General features: G+C 42.6%; 1 protein-coding gene across 1 annotated transcript; it reads left to right on the top strand.

The window, feature by feature from the left end:
* Positions 1-2671: 2671 nt before the first annotated feature.
* LOC115535973 (NXPE family member 3-like) lies at positions 2672-23208 on the top strand. The gene is made up of 6 exons (XM_030347600.1): positions 2672-2689; positions 18720-18900; positions 19456-20207; positions 20294-20364; positions 20469-20690; positions 20797-23208. The coding sequence occupies exons 2-6, from the start codon at positions 18757-18759 to the stop codon at positions 21342-21344; spliced, it is 1737 nt and encodes a 578-aa protein (XP_030203460.1). The 5' UTR covers positions 2672-2689; positions 18720-18756; the 3' UTR covers positions 21345-23208.
* The last annotated feature ends 1827 nt before the right edge of the window (positions 23209-25035 follow it).

Here is a 25035-nt window from a genome sequence, read left to right as displayed (position 1 = left end):
TCAAAAAATACTTGGCAGGTGATTTGATCAACCCTCTGTCTTTCAGGTATCATTCAAATCATGTTGTTCCTCACAGGACACTGATTGGTCCGAAACACTGGTGGTTTGGGCTCAAATGCATAACTTAAAGCCTGGCAAGATGGATTCTATCAGGAGCGGCCTAGTTAACAAAAGGAAATGATGTGAGTTGTATTCCTTGTAGCTGCTGTCACGTTAAAATTGTACCGGGGGCGAAAATTGTACCGGCCTACGTCATCGTTTGTTTACATCCTGACAACCTGACAACCTGCCCGGCAACAGACGACGCGATGCAGAAAACATGTTTCCAAACGACGAAATAACATAATACAGATAGCGGATCGCTATCTGTATTATGATAGATAGCGATAACACTTGTTTTTACTTTATATTTGTATTGTATTTAATTGTTTAATCGAAACAATAAAAAAATTTGCCCGCAAAACGGGCGATCGCGTCAAATGACGCGTCAAATCACGTAGGAAGGTTCTTGAACATTCTAGACTATGAAACCTGCTTAAAACACTCAGTTTACTAGCTAAATTCGATTAAACAATTCAATACAATACAAATATAAAGTAAAAACAAGTGTTATCTAGCGATCCGTTATCTGTATTATGTTTCAAGAACCCTCCTACGTCATTTGACGCGATCGCCCGTTTCGCGGGAAAACATTTGTCATTTGACGCGATCGCCTGTTTCGCGGGCAAATTTTTTTATTGTTTCGATTAAACAATTAAATACAATACAAATATAAAGTAAAAACAAGTGTTATCGCTATCTATCATAATACAGATAGCGATCCGCTATCTGTATTATGTTATTTCGTCGTTTGGAAACATGTTTTCTGCATCGCGTCGTCTGTTGCCGGGCAGGTTGTCAGGATGTAAACAAACGATGACGTAGGCCGGTACAATTTTCACCCCCGGTACAATTTTAACGTGACACTGCCACTGATATTTTTGATATCAACAATAATAAAACAGTAACAAAACAAACAAACATTAGCAATGACATCATCACCATCATCATCATCATCCCCATCACCACCATCATCTTCATCATCATCGGCATCACTATCCTAATCTCCATAATCAACCTAATCTACATCACCACAATCATCGCCTCCCTGAATCAGCCCCAGCCCCAGCCCCAGCCAGGTGCCATGTCCGCCTACTCCTCCCCAGATGGCAAACCTTGACATCTTCAAGCTACTGACTCCTGTACTAAATGGTTGGGTGTGTGTTCCCTTCAGTCCTTCATAACCGTGCTGGATAATTGCGCAGCAGCTCCACTGTGTGTGTGTGTGTGTGTGTGTGTGTGTGTGTGTGTGTGTGTGTGTGTGTGTGTGTGTGTGTGTGTGTGTGTGTGTGTGTGTGTGTGTGTGTGTGTGTGATGTCGAAAGCGATGAACACGATAATCATAATTACTACGCCTCAGACATTCCATACCCGCAATTTGAGGGAACCCAAGCGGTCTCTGTGCGAAACAAAATGGCTAACTTTGGGACATAGTAAAAGAGCAACACAGACGTAGCACAGCTGTTTGGCTATTCAGATGGCGGCGTCCTCTTTTTGAAATGTAATCACAGGCAGTGGTTGGCAGGTTGTGTCATAATAGTGGCTATTATATTCGCTATATATTATAGTTGGTCGTCAATGCAAACCAAACTGTCTAATAGTTGGAATGGTACCAGTTCAGTCTATCACCTTGTAAAACAGAGTATTTGTTGAAAAGCGAGTACAATAGTTGTTGATGCTAGTATCACTATGTAGGCCTATGTACTTTATGGCACCCACTCCTAGAAGAGCCATCCTTCTTCCTTCCTTCTCTGGGTTTCTTCCTCAATACTTAAGGGGTTTTATCCTTGCCCTTTGGGTTTAGTGCCAGACAATGTGGCCTGTGAAGCCCGTTGAGAGTGTAACTCTGATTAAGGACTATACAACTGTAATTCACAAGAAAATTCTAGAGATGGATGAACAAGTTGTATTTACCCTTTGCTTATTCCTTAACTATTACCTCAAACATCACACACCTCTTCTCCACTTGGTTTTAGAGTTCTCTCTTTCTGTTCCTCCCTCTCTGTCCAGTGCCTTTCCATGTCTAGATAGAGAACTTAGACTTCATAATTTCAAACTGAAATGACATGAAGGCTAACCTCACACTGAATGTGGGAAGTGGTTGCCAGGCAACTCAAGCCTTGGGGCGCTTCTCTTTATCACATTAAACAGTTTACTACCTGCATCACAGGATCAAGGCGCCCGCCTTTGTACCGCCTCACAGTAATGTCCGTGAGTTCAAATGGGAATAATCATCTGGCCTCATAGTTAAGACATCCTTGAGGGATATCAAGGGGACTCCGTGTTGAGGTAGCTAAATCCAATGGGGGGCAGTGTAGTAGTAGTAGTAGCATGTTGTGTTTTCATGTAGAACCAAACCACCCACTTGCTGGGATCTAAGCCCAGTACATCACCACGGCAACCACTCTAAAAACTAATACTGCTGCTATGGTTCTGTTTCCCGAGAGTGTCTCTGAGGAAGGAGTGCCAAGAGAGACTCATGGATAACATAACTGCCATCTGAGGAGCACTCCAGCTGATTCTTCATCCCTACCGATGACTACCAGATGCATGCCTTGTATCAAAACACTGCATTCTTCATGTGAATCCAGGTGTGTTAACAGGTGGAGCAATGGAATCATGTGTGTGCACGACAGACAATGTTAAATTGTCTGTTCCCAGGTCTCTCTCTCTCTCTCTCTCTCTCTCTCTCTCTCTCTCTCTCTCTCTCTCTCTCTCTCTCTCTCTCTCTCTCTCTCTCAGCTGCAAGTGGGTGGGGTCAAGGGTAATCTCACAGCTTCTCCATCACAGTTGTTTTTTTTGTTTTGTTTGTTTTTCTTTCTTAATTTTAACTTCCAAAGCTTCTAATGCACAGCTTCTTTCAAGCCTTTAATAAGCCTTTCAAGCCTTATGTTGCTATTGACTGGTCCCCTCCGTTATGCTAGCAATAGACTCCTCTTGAGAAGATATCTGTTTGGAAAAGGGTTATGATGTGGTTCACAAAACACCATTTGTTTCGTAGCTGTAGGCCTAGCCATAAATCTATTAATCCCTAGTGTTTTAAGGCGCGCATTTCTAGCTAGCTTTACCAACTGAAATGTGGTTCTGACTTTCGCTTGTCCTGTTAACTTTGAGGTAGGCCTACATTTTTCCCCAACATCGGGCGAGGAACTAACAACTCACTGAGTTGTGGGCCTATTTGTGGTATTATAATTAGCCCATTTAAATACTACAATAGGCCTACTTGGAATTAGTGGGTGTAGCAAAGCACTAGACTAAATAAAATCAGCTCAGCCGGAGCAATAAATCATTGTTATCATATATATTTATGACCAGAATATAATATTCTGCTTTGATTCTTTTGCCAGGTATGTCTTTGCAGAGTTGCATATTGTATATAAACCCCCAGACCGGGATTAAACAAAAGTGGATTCGATTTGGGAAAAAATCGCTTCCGTTATCCCTCTGGTTGTTTGTTTAATCAGGGTTTATTTGGAGCTCCCTCTTTTTTATATTAAAACGACGTTATCGCCAATGGTAAAAACGAGTGCACACATCACGCAAACCTCTCCAATAATGTCTTTGCCATAAAAAAGGGAAGCCAAATTTCCCCGATCATCATTTATCTCCATGGTCATCAAGCTGATACAGCGTAATTCAGAATATAACAGCAGCGAGGAAAAGCTGCTGTTGGATTCTGGCGACCCCAAATTGCGGGATCGCCAGAATAATTGTTTTAGAGAATACGCGGAGGGGAGGGGCGACAAATATCTGACCTCTGCAAAAGATTCAGGCTGCCAACTGTCCAGTGTGCAATTAATGATTCAGGGACTTCCTGGAGAGCACTGGGGATGCCATACACTTGTTGAGCTCAGGCCTTTAATGCAATGCATGCGATAGGCTACTTCAGTCACCCCGAGTGGAGGATTCAGCCAGAAGAATCTAATAATCACCCCGGCCCACGCATAATGGGGAAGCCCCCTTGTTCGTCGTCGATCTTCTCATTGCTCCATCTGAGCAATGAGATCCGACCGGAATCACCTCGAAAGGAGCCCCCTGACCATGGCGATTTATTTTGTCTTCGGAGAGCAGGTATAGCCTCTGGACTGGTCAAAGTCAAGACATCAAAGTGAGTCACACTGTTTTGTCGTGGGAGCGCCGCCTGCTGTGCTCGGAATGTTATAGGGATGGCAAACTAAATTTCAAATTTGGAATTTTATGTTTTTGTATGTAAAAATAAGTTAAATGTAATGTGGAATAATAATAATCATCGGTAAAGTTACCCTGCGTTCACACCAAAAGATGCATTTGCTGCCCGAACGCGTTGACGCCTGAGTTTTGCGGCGCGTCAAATCAAGTTTTGCGGCGCGTCAAACTTTTGACGCGCGTCAAAAGTTGAAATATTTCAACTCGAGCAGCATTTGACGCGCCGCAAAATACGTGAACGCGCCCTTCGCCCGTGCCCGGCAGCGGGCACGGGCATGCCGCGCCGCAAATCAGATTTTGACGCGCCGCAAATCAAGTTTTGACGCGCGTCAAAACGGCAGCAAATGCTGCGGCAGCAAAGCAGCAACGGGTCTCTACATTCACTTTGAGTGGGATCACGACGCGCGTCAACTTTTTGCATCTTTTGGTGTGAACGCAGGACGCCCCAACCTAGAGCTGCTGGCCTGTTGGTCTGCTGGACTGCTTGCGTTTGCTGTGACTTACTTCGCGGATCCTGGCTTTTTGCTATGGCTATGAATTGGCATGATTAGTGTGTGGATAAATTAGGCCTTAAGCGTTGACTTGACGAATGTTGCTGATGTTAGTTTTTGTATTAAAGTAAGCAGAAGCTCCTGAATCGGGCGTGTCTTCCAGTCTTACTTAACTGTCCGTCCACACCAGAAGCGAATTGAGCGACCAAATCGCCGGAAGTCATTCACTTTCTATGGGCAAGAGCGACCAAAGCGACCAAAGCGACCAACGCTACCAGCGGCCAAAGTTGAGCGACCAGAGCGTCAAAAAGAAGTTGAAAACTTTTTAACTTTATGCAAATGACTATTATTCGCTTCAGCGACCAAACACTGACAGCCAATCGGAATGTAGACGCTCTTCGCTTGCGTGGATCCCAGGGAACATCGGCAGGCACTTTGGTTCCTACCTACCTTTATTCACTCACTGAAAAAAATGTCGGCTGAAGTATTAATCGCGGCTGTAACTGGGCACCCGGTGTTGTACGACCCAACCCTTTTTCAGTTCAGAGATCGAAACGCCATAGTGGTTTGGATATCAAGTGATGATAAGCGGGAGTATTTATAGGCTACATCTAGAACGTTCGTATTTAAGCGGGAATCATTATAATTTGCTCTCCATGCCACCAATCTAACCAACCAATCGCGTGTAGCATGCTTTAAACAAAACCAAAAAAGTTTTTGAAATCGTCACATAAACAAACTAATCGACAAGACGAGGCTCACACCTCAGGCTCCGTGAATAGTGGGGAATAGAGGGATAAAAGACAAGAGATATATCCCTTGTCATTTATCCCTCTATTCCCCACTATTCACGGAGCCTGAGGTGAATAATTTTTAATTAAATAGTCTAGATAGATAGTCAAGTCTTTATTAATACCAAACGACACAAATCGTCGGGAATCCATTTAGGTGGTTCGTCCCACACAGGACATAGCCTACAAGACCACACAGAACAAGTCTGACTGGACATACACACAATACATCACATTAAAGTGGAAAGGAAGCAATCAAATAAAACATGTCTATAGCACTAGTTAAATATTTAAATATACCATAAATACAAATAAAGTCGGAAATATGTCCCGTTATTCAGAATGAAGCACAAACACGTTGCATTAATTACAATGTTTTCAGCCTGTGCGCCGCCATCTCTGTTTTCAGAATACGATGACGTCACGAGAATGGTTGGTATTAACATTCTATGTTGTTTACATAGCGGCTCATAGCCTCACAGGTAGCTTACTGCCTCAACAAAATGGATATGGACGAATTGGATAGACCCACCAATGAGGGCAGGCATCCAATTGCCTATGCTTTTGAGCCAGTAAGAGAAGTCTGAGTTTTAGTGCCCCCAACAGAGCCTGACTATGGAGGAGAAATAGATGAAGGAGAGAGAGATGTATCTGAGCGCACAGGAAACAATCGGTGGTGCTTGTGTGGGGTTTGTGTCCCTATGTCCACTGACATGGAGAGTGTCTGCTGCCATGAAATGAACCTGTAGTAATGCAGTGTAAGATATGTATATATATTGCACATTATATATTATTACATTATTATATTTTTTATATATATATATATATATATAATAATTATTATAATATAATAAGATAAGAAAAGTAAAGTACACGGGTGCAGCAGCTGGGCTCCACGCTGCCTTACAGTTCGTTAATTTCATGATACAAGTAATTGTCGTGCCATTTGGGTGTGCACGTGAATATGCGAAAATAGTGCAACCGACGGTGTTTGCAAATGGATTATTTCCGATAACAATGGATTATTTTGGCGATGGATTAGAAATTATCAAGAGCATGGAGCGAGCTAGTCTGCAAACAAGACAATCTTCAAACAGTGAGTGTACTTGTACTAATTTATCTGTTTCTCTAGTAGTAGAAGCTAAGTGTACCTCTCGTTCCTCTGCCTGGCAAGCACGTTTCTGCGCTCTTTCGCTGCGCATAAGAGCAGCGCCCGGGTCCGATCTGACGGGTATGTCCGTGTCTCCAGCACTATATCCACTAAAATTTAAAATAGTTGGCACAGCATCTGGCTTCAGGCGATTGGTGGGACGGCGAACAAATCTCCCATCTTCAGAAAAAGCTCCCTCTTCGATGTAATCAGCCTCTATAAAGTGGTCGCTACATACTCTCTGCCCTGGTCCCATTGGGGGGCTGAGGCGTTTCAATGCAGCTAACCATCTTCGGAGCACTTCAGGCTTCTTGACGGGAATTACATGGAAATGAACTATTCTACCGCTCTCCTTTAACCGATAAAATTCGTTTGAACAGCCAGGGGCAATACAAAAGGACCCCCCTGTTCTTCTTCCAATATCCGACATGTTTATTTTAAAGAGCCAACCATTCTGATGACGTAGCGCCTGCGTTTTTAAAACATGGCTGCGCCCTAGAGGCGAAAGTCGTTATAAACATGTCATTTTACGGTGAAACTACTTGAATTTCAGTATTGATGAAAATCCATGTGTTTCCAAAAATGAAAAAACAAACAAAAAATTGACACAGTTCTCAGTGCTTCATTTCCACTTTAAAACTAGACACGCGTTGATAGATAGATAGACAGAAAGGCCTAGATAGATAGATATGTTCCATTATTTGCCTTGCGGAGCCAACCAGTCCTGTGCCCGTATGCAAATTAGCCATGTGCGCTAATGTCTATTTGTTTTGAATGCGACGAATGAGTGCAGATCATGATTTGCAGATCCAGATCAGTGAAACATATTTTAACTACTACAGCACTCAGGGTTTTTTGTTCTCGGTTGTAATTAGCCTACATTTTAGGATTTTTTGTATATTGGGGGGAATCACTGTCCTACTTGTTGTCGAAGCACTTTATCGAACAAGCAAAACCGTCTCGGCAATATGGCCAAGGTCGTGTATGGGAGAGTTCACTATTTGATATGGCTGTCTGTAGGGCCTACTAAACGCATACGGCTCCTTTAAATGCGTCTGCATAATTGAATTGTACGTCATGAGCGACTTGAGCGACCAAAGCGAACAGAAAAATTCGCAGCGAAACTTTGTGAGCGACCAAAGCGTCGTTGACGCTATGGTCGCTCCTGGTGTGGACGTACAGTTAGGCTATGTGTGTGATGATGGCGTATTTCCCTCACTCATCAATCCCTACTTCACCACTGGTAAGTACGAAATGGAAAGTAACGGAACTTTGGCAGCTGCTTAATACTGAGAACTTTTGGTTGTTATTGAGTCAGCTGCTGTGTATAAAGAGCTTAGTCTACTGGATTACTACCATACAAAGACTCTGCATTCCTCATTCTGTTGGCGGCGCTTATCATTTGTTTCTGGTTCTGGTCTCATGTCTTTCATACATGGGTAGCTCCAATAGTTTGCAAAGACCTCTTCGTCACAGAGATCCACTTGTGGAAGGTTTTAAGCAGATTTATGAATAATCTATAATCTAAGATCAATGGGCGTGTGCTATTTGGGTATTTCAGGAGTTAAACTTTCTAGCTGATCTTATTTCAGGATCTAAAAAGTGGTTGCGCTCCGATAGGGAGTATGGTTAATATGAGCCAATGGCGCAATCTTGTGGCCAGATGCTATAATATGATGTTGGTCTCGCTAAATATTGTACATGAAGGAAAAATGTATAGTACAAATAAAAGAGAAGCAAACGTTACAGGGATGACTAAATTCATGGTCGAATTCAAATGATTTAACCTGAACTATTTTAAAAACGGCGTATATTCCCCAGCATCAAGTAGAAGATTCTTGGTCAACTTTGCCCTGATTATGGCAGAAACATGTCTATTCTCCTCGCCTCTTCTTCTATTGGAAAGGCAATGACAGCATAACTATTGAGATAACGTATTGCAGTCTAAATTAATGTTAACAAATTCATTCAACAATCTGAACTCACTCACTCGCCTACTCAATGAAACACGAACCTGACCTCACTCAGCCATCATGAGTCCCAAACGGAATCCAAGCAAAGTATAAAATAACCTATAGTTCATGCATTAGCTTTGGTATCTACCTACCTACGCGTTTCTCCTGTCACTGGGAGGATTAAATGCAAGAAAAAACATTTGAGAAACAAAAGTATGACATATGTGCTCTTATACTTTTTTTTTTTTTGCAGAATATGCATTTATTGTGCAACACACCACGCACAAAGATACACACACTCGAGATACAGCCCTCGAGTCCCTTGAGTTGTATAGTGTGACGATGTGGGTGATGATAGGGGTCTTACGGTAAACTGAAGTCACGGTTCAGCTTATACCTCGGTCGGACATCACGGTTCTGTAAAAGTTCGGTACGATAAAGGGAAAAGAAAAAACAAAAGGCAATTTTTTTTTATTGTGCATGTCTCAGATTTTACCCCCTAGTGTCATAAAGTCTCTCCCCTGAGCTAGCTGCAACAGCCTGAACTGGATAGTCGAAGATGTAAACAGTAAACAATGGGTACCCGACATCATCTCCAGACTCCATCCGTAATTTGTAAACAAAATAAGACAATCAGTTATAAAACTGAAAACGCAGCATGTCTTATTTATGAAAGTGCAAAGTACACAGAATTACAGCCACTACGAGCCGCTACAACAGACACAGTAGCTGCCAGCACCATCTGTTTTGGGATCATTGACTCTCTGGCCCCCTGCTGGTTATTTTATGTTATGGTCCAACATACGTTTATTTTTTTGTTATGCATCTGACCTGCCTCTCACCTGCCTTTGTCTGTTTCCCGCCTTTCTTCCTGCTCACCGGTTCCTCGTTGTGTGGTAACTACTCATCTTATGTCTTACGTTTGTTCTTATCTCGCCCTGTCAGTTCTCTCCCCCCTGTTTACAGCCTGCCTGCCTGTCTGTTTTTGGATTGACCTGCTGTTTGGACTGGTTTGCCTGCCCCTGGACTAATCTTCTGACGTTGAACTGGCTCTTCTCTGTTCGTTTTTTCCTCTGTTTTTGTCAACAGCAGCCTTGTGTCCTTTTTGCATTTTTTTGCATTTCTGCCTGTGAAGCGTTGATTTTGTTATTGATTGAACTGATGCCTTGCTCTGCTTAAAATAAATCTTTGGAACTTTATTCTGCTTTTTGGTCAAGATTTTACACACACACCTGACACGGCATGATCACCAGTATCAGTGGCGCAACTGCCTACTTTCTGGGGGGTATGCAGACACATAGCAGGCGCCCCCCCCCCCCCCCCCCCCCCCCTTTGATCTGGGCACAAATTTGACCTAAAACACACTCTGATATCGAATCAAAAAAATCATTTTGAGTGCACCAGGACAGATATCCGTTTTTTTTTTTAGAGGCAGCCTTTCGAAGATGCTCTGCCAGTGTAACATCATACCGTGCTATAAGAGATCAAGGATACCCAGAAAATTTCCATTTCTAGGATGTCCTAACTGTGCATTTTGTCCCCCTCAGTGGCAGGTTTCTTTCTGCAAGGAAGAGTATGCAGTCGATCACTCTAGTCAACAGGCTCTCTGCAATTCGCTATCAATAGTTTTACCTAGGCATAAGCGGGATGCCAATTCTTTCCACATCAGATAAGCATTTATGTGGTAACCACTTGTTTCATGGTGCTTCAGTATCTTTGAAAGACACTGCCAGTTATTATACCCGACCACAAAGCAACTCTTGCTTCACCAAAAAGCTTACATGCAAAACAATAGACTCTGTTAGAACTGTTGGAGTACAGTAACCAATAGGGGTGGGAAAAATAATCGATTCTTTGATGCATCGCAATACTGTGTAGAACGATTCAGTCTCGATTCAGATACGATAATAATCTTTATTTATTTTTTTGGATTATTAATTTATTAACTTTTGGATTATTAACAAGTTATAAAGTATCAACTTTATAACTCCGTTTTTACTGGTTCTATTGACATAAAACAAAGACTTGCATAGAGATTGAAGTAAAACAAAATAACCACAAACAAGTTCCTTTATTTTTCTTCCCCACACGGCGCCCACTGGAGCGCCGTGTGGGGAGGAGGGGGGGAGGGAGGCGAAGGAGCGGGGGGGCGCCTTATCAGGCCCCGTCCACACGAAGCCGAAACGGGCGAAACCGTTACGGTTTCGATCTATCCGGTTTCGAAGTATCTCCATAAAGACGAAGCCAAGCGAAACCGGATAGATCTGTAGAAACGCTGTAGTACACATTCCAGCCCATAAGGGGCGCTGCTTCTGGTACAGAAATCCAGAAGAAATTAAATAAGAAGAAGAGGCGAGCATGCGCATAAAGGCTGCCCCCCGAACCACTAACAACACAAACAAACAGCTCTTCTACGATGGCGAACTAGATTCTCAATGAATAATGGCTTAGCATCCCAACAAGGGACATGATATGCTGCAGAACGATTACAAGCTTGTTGTCCGCCATCATCTTTTTTGTTGTGATTTCTGAGACTCCGCGGGCTTAAGAGCCATTGGCTAGGAGGTCGAGCGGTGGGGCGATGACGTCATGGTTTGCGGTTTCAGTCGGTTTCAGGCGTCCACACGAAACCAAAACGAAACCGGATAGATTTGAAACCACCTCCGAGGGTGGTTTCAGAAGTTTGCGGTTTCGGTCAGCGGATTCGCCGGCTTCGTGTGGACGGAAGGCCGAACCGTACAAGGCCTTTGCGGTTTCGCCATGAAATCGGCTTCGTGTGGATGGGGCCTCAGTGACGTCCCTCTGTTATTGATCATCGCGATATTCCATCGTTTTGGCGCCCCCTCTGGTGCATACCCACTTTTTGCGCCACTGACCAGTATCACTAGACAGTAGGGGTGTAACGGTACACAAAAAATCTCGGTTCGGTACGTCCCTCGGTTTTGAGGTTCATTTTCAATAGGAACATTAGACAATACAAAGCTAGAATTCTGCTCAAAAATATAAATACAAGATTCTGAAATGTAGAAATAAAAATAAAAAACATTGGCTCAGACTGTTTCTTTAAAAAAGATATTTTCTCCAAGTGAAAAATTGAACAATTGCAACATTAAACAGTTTCAAGTTGTTGCTTGAAACTAACCCTAACCCAAAATTTGAGTGTACACACGATGTACCCTGCATGTTACTCCCGTATACCACAATGCAATGCGGTCGTGTTTTTCCGGATGAGAAGAAGAAGCTGAATAACCGCGAAAACGAATGCATTTAATGATGGAGTCTCCGGCTTTCGTTTAGAAATGTCAACAATTTATTTGGGATTTAACATTGAATATTTAACATTCAAAATTAATTAAACAAGGAAATGTAACATTCAACTTCAATACAACCTCCAGCTTTCGTCGTGAGTGCCCGGTTTGTTTACATGATGTGGGCGCATCTGTCTGCGTCACACAAATACCCGGCGCATTTACTGACGCAAATGACGTTTAGAAATGTTAAGCGTAGTGTCCGAATTCTCGTTTGTTCGTTCCCTAAATAGTAATGCTGTTGCATGTTGTTTAACTAAATTAGGGCTGCAACTAATGTTGTTTTTGGCGGCCTGTTTTAATTGTAGTTTTAGTCTAGTCTTTGTCTCAAGAAAAGAGTATACGTTCATACTCTTTTCAGTCTAGTCAAGTTACAGTCGACTAAAAGTCTGAGCATTTTTGTCTTATTTTAGTCTGAAATATCCTTGACTATTTTAGTCTAGTTTTAGTCAAAGCAGATTGTATTAGTCACTTTTTTGTAATGCAATTCTATTTAACACAGTCAATATAGTATAAGTAGGCTACCTAGTAGTATTGACAAAACCAACATTTTATTTTTGCCAAACCCATTTCACAATTCAAACAAGATAATCTTATTATTATATTAGTGTTACCTTATAGACTCAAGAATACATCCATTCCAGACATGGAAGACACTCTGATATGAATTTACAACGTATTTATTTTACCAACCAAACATGTTCCGTCCACATTAGAACGGCGAATTCCGACATTGAGAACGATACTTTTCAAAAACGATCGCTGAGGTGGATAAATATGAAAACGCTGGGTTTGCGTTGTAGTGTGGTCAGGGTAAACGGAGGCTTTCAGATACGATGGCGTTCGGTTGCCATGACACTGCCATGACGCTGCCACAAGCTTGCGCTCATCTAAAAGAAAATGGCAGGGGAAATGGAAATGATGATTTCTCTGTGCAATGTACTATGTATCTTCAGTTACAAGTTGTACGTTTTTATATTTACCCGGATTAGTGTGGACAGGGCCTTACGTTTTCATTAACGCTACCACCACAGCTGCGTCTTGTGAATCTAAATAATGCAGCGATGAGCGGGGATTCAGGAAGTAACGTAACCTGATACAGCCCCAGAAATAAATAAAATAAACAATTTTTCTCGACTAGTTTTGGTCAACGAAAATGAAGAGACATTTTCGCAGAGTATTATTTTGTAAAACACAATGAGTCTCGTTTTTATTCGTCAACAATATTGCATTATGTATTGAATTATAGTTATTGTCACATGACCAGCATTTACGTTGCGTCTCGTCTAGTTTTCCTCACGTGATAAAGGGTCGTTGATGACGATATTTAGTCATAATTTTCGTTGACGAAAGCAACACTAGCTGCAACTAAAGATTATTTTAATAATCGATTAATCTGTTGATTATTTTTTCGAATAATCAAATAATCGGTGAAAAAACAAACATTTGAAATTGCCGCATCTTTATTCAAAAACTGAACATTGCTTCAAATTCACAGTGCAGACTGTGAATGTGTAAAAACACCAGGTTATTGCTCCAACGTCCCGGAACTATTAAAAGTAATAATAAATAATAAAAAAAAAAAAGAAAAACATAACTGGGATAACACAAAAAAAAACATACAATGTATGATATACTTTTATATGCATATAAGGGATGTCCATGGTTAACCGGTCAAAACCTATTGATACCATTTTCGAGACTAAGATGATAGTTCAAGATAGGACATTAAACAGGTCATAATTCTATCTTTACTATCTATTTTATATTACTGTGAAAACAAGTTTTCACCAAAATCTCAAATATTATTTATTTTTTTCTGTTGCATTTCAATGCATCAATCATATTACTGAGCCGACCTGAACGCATCACATTTGACACTGTTTGTGACCATTGGTTCGTTTTTTTTAAGCTAACTAGCTCTATATCCTGCCGATTTCAACATGGATTTAAAAACTGCAGTACTATCGCTCACACTAAAGCTCGCTGTGGGCGTGCATGAACCATGAACCAACCTGTCGGCGGCTGGCTGTAAACAGTGCTGCGCCTATGAGTAACTTATTAATCGCGCGACACAACGAATCAACAACCAAATTCCTTGCCAACGCATTTGGTAATCGATTTTTATCGATTTTATCGATTCGTTGTTGCAGCCCTAAACTAAATCATGACCAACTGATAGATGTCAATATATCAAGTTAAGGTAGTTAACCATTGTTAACGGTTACCTATGTTAAATCGCTTGCTAGGTGCAGAGGTGATAGTAACTAGTGACAATTACTCTGTAACATTTACTTGAGTAACTTTTTGGATAAATTGTACTCTTAAGAGTTGTTTTACTGCAAAATACTTTTTTACTTATATTATTCTAAAGTAACAATGCTCCTACTTGGCTACTCTACCACCTAGGAATAAACCCACTCCTCGCATTTCTGCACAGAACTTGTGCTCACGGTTGTTTTGCACATATTTTTTAATCTTCATACAAAAAGAGCAGGGTCAGGGAGGAGACAGTGGACCAGAGTCCAGCAGCAGCAGGAATGAACAGGGAGGGTATTCACAGCAGGTGAGGAGAAATTATCTATAGGATAAAAGTGACTTTGCGATTAATTTCCACAGCTACGTCACCACTACTATTCTTAATACTATTTATAAGTTTTGCTTTGAACATTTATTATCTATATCATTGCAGGAGAAATTATAACTGGCTAATGAAATGTCTATAGGATAAGAGTGACTCTAAGATTAGTTTAGTTTATATTCAAAGAGACTTTTTGTTTATTATTTATTTGCTGATATTATTTGACTACTGCACTATTTGTGTTTAAAAGGAAGCAGGTATAGGTCATACCATTTGTCTTAGTCTTGATTAATTTTGCACATCTGTGTTGTCATAATTGACGACGGCAAATGTAAAATAGCTACATCTTCATGTCGATATGTTTATTGTTGTCACTTTCACTTGTCACTTCTTGCCACTAAATTAAATTATGTGGCTTATTACCCTGTCAATTCCATTCCATTTTGGTGCTGATAATTTGAAACAGGAATGGTGTTTTAAAGAACTTTTCGTGTTCAGTGTTGTCATTTGGCACTTATTATCTGGTTACTTAACCTGTAGATGCTCGAGGGTCATTCTGTGTCAACTCAACCAGAGTTTGGCAGCTTTAGATTTTAACTTTAGATTTTGATAGTAGCCTACATCATTTTAAAGAACTAAAGTCGGTCCCCTGGTGCTGTGCTGTTTGTGGTTATGTAGCCACTATGGAGGTGCAACTGAATGCGAGAGGCTGACGCCTCATTCCCACTGCACCGTCAGTCAAAGGACGTCGGAAGGCTTGGCTGACGGATGGGGGAGCTTTCCGGGGTCGTCAGAGCCCGAGACATTGCACACTTTTGCATACGCAATCTGATTGGATGACGGATCCGTCGCTGCCGAAAAAGTTGAACATTTTTCTACTTTTGGCCCCATTCAAAGTCAATGGGGATCAGTCAACGGACGGAGGCAGTGGGCATGAGGCGTGATAAATCACTCAATAGACCAATTTGTCCCCCTCACTTCTGAAAAGATGGCTAAGCCCCTGAAGCAAACAAAAGATAAGTCCCGAAAGAATGTTGTTTAATTCACTCTCGCATTTCTGCACAGAACTTGTGCTCACGGTTGTTTTGCACATATTTTTTATTCTTCATACAATAGAAAGAGCAGGGTCAGGGAGGAGACAGTGGACCAGAGTCCAGCAGCAGCAGGAATGAACAGGGAGGGTATTCACAGCAGGTGAGGAGAAATTATCTATAGGATAAAAGTGACTTTGCGATTAATTTCCACAGCTACGTCAACACTACTATTCTTAATATTATTTATAAGTTTGCTTTGAACATTTATTATCTATATCATTGCAGGAGAAATTATAACTGGCTAAGGAAATGTCTATAGGATAAGAGATTAGTTTAGTTTATATTCAAAGAGACTTTTTGTTTATTATTTATTTGCTGATATTATTTGACTACTGCACTATTTGTGTTTTAAAGGAAGCAGGTATAGGTCATACCATTTGTCTTAGTCTTGATTAATTTTGCACATCTGTGTTGTCATAATTGACGACAGCAAATGTAAAATAGCTACATCTTCATGTCGATATGTTTATTGTTGTCACTTTCACTTGTCACTTCTTGCCATTAAATTAAATTATGTGGCTTATTACCCTGTCAATTCCATTCCATTTTGGTGCTGATAATTTGAAACAGGAATGGTGTTTTAAAGAACTTTTCGTGTTCAGTGTTGTCATTTGGCACTTATTATCTGGTTACTTAACCTGTAGATGCTCGAGGGTCATTCTGTGTCAACTCAACCAGAGTTTGGCAGCTTTCGATTTTAACTTTAGATTTTGATAGTAGCCTACATTAGGGATGGGCATTTGATTAAGTTGTCTTAATCGATCGTCGGGAGAATTAACGATCAATTATTCGATTAATCGTTAATATTTTACATTAAAATTAAAAAAAATATTATATTCAAAATGAAATGAAAATACAAACAACTCAGTTAAACCAGATCCGTTCAATAGTTATGCGCTACTCTGCTCTAAGCAACGGAGCATGCAGCTCGAAGCCGGTGCTCATAAACATAACTAAAAATAAACACAACCCTAGTTTCTTCCCAAAATAATAACAATAATAATATCAAAAAAACAATCATGTTATAACTTAACCAACCAGTCTACGGATTATTGTTCAGAAAGATGAGCATGTTGACATGCTCTGGGGTCAGACGCGACCGCAGCCTGGTGACCGTCAGTCCAGCCGTCGAAAACACCCGCTCTGAGGGGAACGACGTTGCCGTGATGCACAAATACCACCGTGCTAACTTGGCAAGGCGGGGGAACAACTTTCCAAAATCCAGGGGCTCAGAAAGTTCTTTATTTCTGCTTCGATGCTAACCTCGCCTTGAGTGATAGGCCTATAGTGCTCCCCAAGAAGTCATTTTTTAAAATCATAATGGTCCTACACCAGACTTCGCCGTGGCCTCGTCCGCTTCATGATTACATCGCCGTGTTCCAATATCCATACTATCCGTACTTACTAGTCTAAGTTTGAGTACGTAGGACGTTCCGATTCAGATCGGGCGAAAATAAGTGTACTGAAAACGGTCAAATCGCGAAGTGTGTGGCGATGTATACTTTTCGTACTCAACGGCAGCCATCTTAGCTACGTAGCGGAAGAGGGCGGAGCCAGGCTGAGCCAAAGTCGGCGCAGTTTCCACATAGCCTGCATTAATAGTAATTTTGTAGTTTTTATCGTTTTTATAGCTTTTTAAAGTTGTTAGGCGTAAATAGTTCACCGTTCAAAGCGGGATGTTTATCGCGGGGGAGGAGCAGCAAATTTAAATATTGCCCCCGTCTGGTAAAATGTTTAATTGCACACTGCTTTAGTTTAATCAATGAAAAATGTACGTAATCAACGAAATTCTTAACGATCAATTAGTCGATCGTCGATTAATCATGCCCATCCCTATCCTACATCATTTTTAAGAACTTAAGTCGGTCCCCTGGTGCTGTGCTGTTTGTGGTTATGTAGCCACTATGGAGGTGCAACTGAATGCGAGAGGCTGACGCCTCATGCCCACTGCACCGTCAGTCAAAGGACGTCGGAAGGCTTGGCTGACGGATGGGGGAGCTTTCCGGGGTCGTCAGAGCCCGAGACATTGCACACTTTTGCATACGCGATCTGATTGGATGACGGATCCGTCGCTGCCGAAAAAGTTGAACATTTTTCAACTTTTTGAAAAAAAAAAAACTTTTTGTCCCCATTCAAAGTCAATGGGGATCAGTCAACGGACGGAGGCAGTGGGCATGAGGCGTGATAAATCACTCAATAGACCAATTTGTCCCCCTCACTTCTGAAAAGATGGCTAAGCCCCTGAAGCAAACAAAAGATAAGTCCCGAAAGAATGTTGTTTAATTCTGTTTGCTTTTACTGCCAACGGTCAAAGGACATTTCCAGAACAAACAAACAGCATTTGCTGAGAGGCCTACCCAGCAGGACTTGAACAAAGAAGAGCAGTTGCTGCTGAAATCTGATCAGAGCAAATATGCTTTCAAGAAGTGGATAAAATCTCAAAATTCAAGTAATTGCTGCTAGTTTTGTGGCAGCTCAGAGATAGTAAGGCTCGACAAGCTGTTCACTGTCGGAGATTTCATGAAAGAAGCCTTCGTTAAAAGGTGATCAATCAGTTTCCCCCATGTTGTAGTTTGGTTGTAGAAGTGGTACTGTTGAAATGGCAGGTACATAAAGGTATGAACTAGTGATATTTTTTGTCTAGTGACAAATGTGAATTTTATTTTCGGAATCTTCAGTCAGTTAATGAAGCATGTATGTAGCATAGGTCTAAGCAATCTTCTTACAGGAAGAGGGAGGGTATAAGATGTCTACAAATACATCATTAGACATACAGAATAGTTACACTGTTTTCTATAGCTTTTACTTTATAACTTTTTGTTATTCCTAAACTGCCTAATAGCAGACTAATCAAGGACATCACATGAACTGGTAGCAATTGTGTTGTTGTTGGCGCGATTGACTATCACGTGTGATGAATCTTACCCCCCCCCCCCCTCCCCACACAAACACACACACACACACACACAGACACACACACACGGACTGACGGACCGACAGAAAGACACAAACACATATTCTAATCTGTTAAACTTACATGTTTTTAATTGTCTCTCCTCTCTATAGTTTAAGTGTTGAAAAACCCAATGCTATTCCTGCCACGATGTTTACAACGGAAAATGAAGAGGTAGCTAACCATGGCAGGCTGAAGGGGATCATAATTTGTCGGTCCAAATGCGCCCTCATCTTCCTCATCCTCGCACTCTCTGGTCTCATCTTCCTGCTGCGCAACATTCTCACTCTGGAGGTTAGTCTTGCATCGGTCATTGTGTGTTTGTGATAAAGGAACATTTCGTTTAATACAAAATTGTAAAATTCCCTAGTGAAACGGTGAGCATAGGTGAAATTGTAGTATTTATTATCCTTAATTATATTGTTTGTTACTACTTTCTGCTCAGTTTTCCTGAAGAAACTTGAATTATACCTTAATGATAGTACGTCTATACATTTATATTGCACTATTGAAGGAACTCACTAACTCTCATATAGAGTTTTGGGGGGTATATCACACCCCCACACCGCCACAAGTACCCGCCATCAATCTCACCAATCACAAGCTACCACAGTGGAGAGATTAGGAATGACGGGGATGATCAGCATATATATTTTTTCCGGCGTGTGTAAACTTTGCGAGCAGGCACCAACTACAATAATAATATAATCCCGGCCCTTATGCACGGCAGATACACCGATTTGTCGCGTGTCCGCACCTATGAAAGTTGGCGATTATATAAAGTCTGTCTAAGTTTTCAAGACTACTACTCAATGCCTCAAACCTCTCTTCTCGTCAATATTTTTGCAGCACCAGAACTGCAGTAACGCAGCCTTTTGCCAGAAGCGGCCCCTACCTTCATACCAAACCCACACCTTCTGCAGCCACCTGGGCCTGAAGCCCACACAAGACGAAGCCCTGGAGGATCGCTACCTCCTCAAAGCCATCGCCTGGCCCAAGCTCCCCGCCCGCCCCGCCCCTGTGCCTCTCAACCAGACCAGCGACCCTGTGCACAGCCTGTTCACCATCCTGCCCTCAAAGGTCCAGAAGGAGTGGCATGTTGGGGACCAGCTGGAGGCCCTGGTCCAGATGCACGACTTCCAGGGCAGTCCCAAGTGCTACGGCGGGGACTTCCTGGTGGCCCGGCTCCACTCCCCGGAGCTGCAGGCTGGGGTGGCAGGTACGGTAGTGGATCACCTCAACGGCTCCTACTCGGCACTGTTTCCCCTGCTGTGGGGGGGCTCGGCCCAGGTGCAGATCACCATGGTGCACTCCAGTGAGGCTGTGGCCGTGCTGCAGCGGCTCCGCGAGGAGCGGCCCAACCGGGTCTTCTTCAAGAGTCTGTTCCGCTCAGGCAAGCTGTCTGAGACCACCACGTGCATCCCGTGCCTGCCGCCTGATTCCGCGCAGCAGTCACTGTGCAACTACACCAACCTCCACACAGGGGAGCCCTGGTACTGCTTGAAGCCTAAGCTGCTGAGCTGTGACACCAGGATCAACCACGCCATGGGTGGCTACGAGAAGCCCCTCTACACCAACAAAGAAGCGCTGCTATTTCAGAGGTCTGGCGCTGCACGATGCTTTTCTCGCTCATTTCATTTATAACTTTGGAAATGTGTTTTATACCTATTTGTTTAATTCCTCGCAGCCGTATCAACCTCAAAATTGTCATCCATGCGTCAGGACCTGATCGGATCAACGTGCTTCCTCAGAAGATAGGTACACAGTCATTGCTCCAGTTTATGGAGGGGGTTGCTTATGTGGTGGTGGTGGCCAGTTGTATGTATTTCATCTTTGGCATTTGTGTCATATTCATATTCCAGATGGACAAGAGTTAGAAAACAGCACCATCAAAGCAGAGCCGGACAAGTACACCCCTGCTGGCTATTACTACCAAGGCACTTGGAGGCCCCTCTATGGAACTTCTGTTCGCAAGTTTAACGACTCCTCGTCCATCACGCAGTGCCTTACTGGCAAGGTGATCCATATGTACGGAGACTCCACGATGAGGCAGTGGTTTGAGTACCTCAGCGCATTCATACCAGGTGAGCACTGGCACATTATCTCTGTTTGCACGAAGCTCTGACCCTTATTCATGTCCCATTGTTCATTTCCAATGTGCACATTCTTTCGGTCATTCCTTCAAATCAGATTTCAACCTGCACCGTTCAAAGAGGGTGGGGCCCTTGATGGCGGTGGACTTTAAACACAACATCCTGATGAACTACCGCTGTCACGGTCCGCCCATCAGAATCCTCCCTGTCAGCACCAGCGAGCTACGCTACGTCGCCAATGAGCTGGACGGCCTGGCCGGAGGCCCCGACACCGTGGTGGTCTTCAGCATCTGGGCCCACTTCACATCCTTCCCCATTGAGGTCTACATCCGGCGCATGCGGCACATCCGCCAGGCGCTGGTACGGCTCCTGGATCGGGGCCCCGGAACCCTCGTGATAATTCGCTCGGCTAACTTTGTGGCCATGGACCAGACGACGAGCAAGCACAGCAGCGACTGGTTCTCACTGCAGATCGACAAGGTCCTCAGGACCATGTTCAAGGGCCTGGGTGCTGTGTTTGTGGATGCCTGGGAGATGACCTTAGCCCATCATAGCCCCCACAACATCCACCCGCCCCCGCCCATCATCAAGAACATGGTGGATCTCATCCTGTCTCATGTGTGCCCTGACAAGAAGAAGAGCTAATGGAAAACAAAGAAGGGGGGGGAGTAGTTGATTCAGATTCATGTGATTGAGGAGCAGGTAGGCGTTAAGCACCTTGCTAAAGGATGTCTACAGGTAGTCTCAGGACATTGGAGATCGAACCCAGTATCTATCGACACCCTAGCCACTACGGTTTGGCCCCCCAGTTGACAAACCGAAGGAGCTTGATTTGGTATTTTTTTGTAACCTCAGGTTGTTTGTTCACAATTTAAATTGTAAGATCTTCCCTTCAGTTAAATTGTCTGACTATATTTGAAATTAAATGTCTAATCCTGAAGATGTATGTTGCCCAAAGCAACCATGTTAATGAGAAGTAAAATATATCAGTGATCAGTGATGACTGATCCCGCTTACCCGTTTTCCTGACAGCGACCGTTCATGTGCACTGCGTTCGGAATCTAAAAGTTTTTCACAGCAGGATTTCTTTATTCGATAAAAACCAGTCAGAACTAAACAGAAGTAGGATCAGTTTCAAGTTCGAACGCCTTTATTTCCTTGTAGCCTATCACCTACTAACCTTTTGCTTTTGTTTATGAGAATAACATTGTGTTGCCACTGTGTGGAAGGCTAATCTAGAGCTGGTTTACACAACGTTTAAAACTGAGCAACGTCGATGCCAACAGACGGTTACAACGTCAATCAATAGTAAAGTATGTAATATGATGGTTGATATTGAGTAAATCTTTCATGTTCAGCCATGTTCATGTGCGTCACTAGTAAACCAAACGTCGCCAACTGGGCAACTCTGTTATCAAAATCTGGCCCCAATTGCCGAACGGAAGTAGAATCATAAGAGCGTCATGAGGTGTCGTTCACGAGAACTTTCCGGCGTCGCGAAAATCTCGACTGATACTATATCTTTTATTTTTATGATAAATATACTGTTTCTGTCTGCTGATCCGTCTGGCCTCGAGCCTGCTAATAGCCTCTTCCTACTTGTAACGAATGATAGGAGCAGTCAGAACTAGGGGAGAAGTTAGGGGGAGTTTCAGTTCACAGCGAACAAGGGACACCACATTATTCTGAATTGAATAAACAATGCCAAGGTATGCAATCTTTTACATATTCACACACATCTGCACGTAAGCTTTTTGAGTATACTCTAAATTTACTTTCCCTGCAACCAGAATGGAAGGAGTGAAGAGAGCAATAGCGTCACTTTGTTTGTGAGCCTGATCTGCTTTAGTTTGTAGACGATTTAAGGCTGCACCCATATTCAAACCCCCATTACCACCACATCCGAGGCCCAACTGAAAGTCATTGTGAAACACTCATTAAAAAGAAAAAATATATCATGATATGACCATAACATTTATTTAATTATTTTAAAGGCAGACCAAAATACTGATAATAAAGCAACGGCACACAGCTCAGTGACACTGGGAAGTTTTGGGGTTTTCCTTCTAATTAGCTTTGTGTTTTGCAATACAGTGCACATCTTAATGAATCTTCCAGGAAGGATTCAATCGATTCCTCCGATAACTTGTTCACCTGTGACAATCCTGGGGCTGACAGACAAACCTGTTTTCTTATACTAATATGAGCTGTATGTCTATAATGTTTCCTTTCTTATTTTGTAAATTGCTATGTGTATAAAAATAAATAAATATATATTATATATTTTTTTTTAAATACAGCGCACTTGGGGGCCCCCTGGCGGTCGGGAGCCCTAAGCGGCCACTTAGTTTGCGTATAGCAGGGGTACCCAATTAGAATTCAAAGAGGTCCAGTGACTCAAATTTCCGCCCAGCAAAGGTCCGAACCATTGAAATGTCTACCTTGTGCTATGATTCAGGGGTATATGTAGTTATTGTATGTATGTAATAAACAAAGTAGTACATTTCAATAAAATGTCAACAATATTTATTGCACATTTTCAATCCAGACACATTAAACATGAACTAAAATAAATAAGCAGCCTAATCATGAATAACAGTAGGCCTGTATCAAAAAAGTGATATCATAAACAAACTGCTTTGATTTTTTAACAAATTTGAACATTATAAAACAGGTTTAATGACCATCTTTCCCACTCTCTCCCACTTCTCCATCTCACATATTTTTAGTGAGAGAAATGGGCTTTTGCCTGCCCTGCCAGTAACTTGAACCTTGGCTGGAATGGAGTCAGTGCCATTCTAATGCACTGGCCGGTAGGTGCTCATGGTGAGTCTAGAACGGTAATTATTTTTTCTTATGTTCATAGTGGAGTAATGAACATTTCTCCACTGTCTCACAGCTATAGACAGCTGTGAGACAGTGTCTATAGCTGTCTCACAGCTATACGTGGAGTCAAACATAGTCAAGGTGTACAGTGCTACTTTCGTTAGGCCAGGGAAAACAGTCTCAGGCACTGTCTGTAGCCAGAAAGTTGCAAGGTCAGTTCAAGGTCAAGGTCAACACCAAAATGCTCTCACACATATTATTTACATTGATGGCATACTACCTCAAGTTCTATGTTTATTCTGGTTTTATATATTATCTTTGGGTCCAATGTTCAATGCAGAATAAAGTGCAATAATGCAGTTTCTAAAAGATTGTAAGCATGAATAATAATTTTTTCTAATCATAACGCGTTTTTCCATGTAGATAAAAAAATATATATTTATATTATTCTGAAATTAAAGTGTTGTGAGAAAATCACTTGTACACAGCCCGAAGACAAGCAATAAGCAGCCTCTGCACTTTCTGCAGACCATGCTTCTGATGATGTGGAAGTCCTGCTCCAGCTCCAGCTCTACGTTGAACCACAAACGCAGGATGGGCACCTTTGGTGGATCATGGCGCCCAGCAGGGCTGGACTGGGACCAAAAAATGGCCCTGTCTTTTTTGGCCATGGCAGCCCACTATGATACTAAAAAAGAAAAGAACGTACGCAGTTGCGTCCCGGGCAGCGATTGTTGACGGGGGGGAGGGGGGACCTACGGATTCCAGCGACGGTTTCATTCCGTCTATACGAGAGAGAGATATTCTCTGCGCCTCCTTTACGTTTCTTCTCCTTTTTTCTGTCAGTTAGTGACGTGACTGATTGACAGCCGAGAACCAATCATAATGACTTATAGCCTGGGCCAAAGTTTTATTGAACTTTCAGGTTAAGTTGACAGCCCGCACGACCGAGAGGGAAGGAACGGACCTCGGCCCTCGGCTGTGTGACGGGGCTGGGCCGGGCCGGGTCCATTAAAAAAAAAAAAAGTAAACCTCGTCGGCCCAAAAAGGCCTGCCAGCCCACCGGGCATTGCCCGGTACGCCCGATGGCCAGTCCAGCCCTGGCGCCCAGCATGGCAGACGTGTTTGCGAAGTGCTCCCGACACCAATTTATTTTAGTATTTATTTGAGTGTTATTGTATATAGTTAATGTAAGGTGCTGGCACGAGAGGATTGTGTACAGCAGGGAGGCACTTTTGAACATTGAAAAAGCTCAACACAAGCTTAAAATCTGACATTTTTAACTTTCTACCACACCTGGACACCAACTACACCCGGCCAGCGCGGCCACGGCAGTGATGAGGCAAGAGAGGCGGGCTACATGCTAGGCTAAAGGCTAGAGCTACACGTCCACCGCTACCTAGCCTACTGCTAGCTAATGTCCGCTCCCTCAAAAATAAAATGGATGAGCTGAGAGTATGGAGTTAGAATCATGCCAAAACCCCGCACACACGCAAAACGTGTTTTGCTC

The sequence above is a fragment of the Gadus morhua genome, chromosome 22 (assembly GCF_902167405.1).
Source record: "Gadus morhua chromosome 22, gadMor3.0, whole genome shotgun sequence".
Classification (NCBI taxonomy): Eukaryota; Metazoa; Chordata; class Actinopteri; order Gadiformes; family Gadidae; genus Gadus; species Gadus morhua.
Note: the sequence above shows the minus strand (reverse complement) of the source record. Positions and strands in the feature narration are given on the sequence as shown.

What these genes read in the sequence shown, in the direction of transcription:
- LOC115535973 (XM_030347600.1), top strand. Translation starts at nt 18,757, where the DNA reads ATGTTTACAACGGAAAATGAAGAGGTAGCTAACCATGGCAGGCTGAAG. An exon ending in GAAGCGCTGCTATTTCAGAG is followed by an intron (nt 20,208 to 20,293) that starts GTCTGGCGCTGC and finishes AATTCCTCGCAG; the next exon opens with CCGTATCAACCTCAAAATTG. An exon ending in CCTCAGCGCATTCATACCAG is followed by an intron (nt 20,691 to 20,796) that starts GTGAGCACTGGC and finishes CCTTCAAATCAG; the next exon opens with ATTTCAACCTGCACCGTTCA.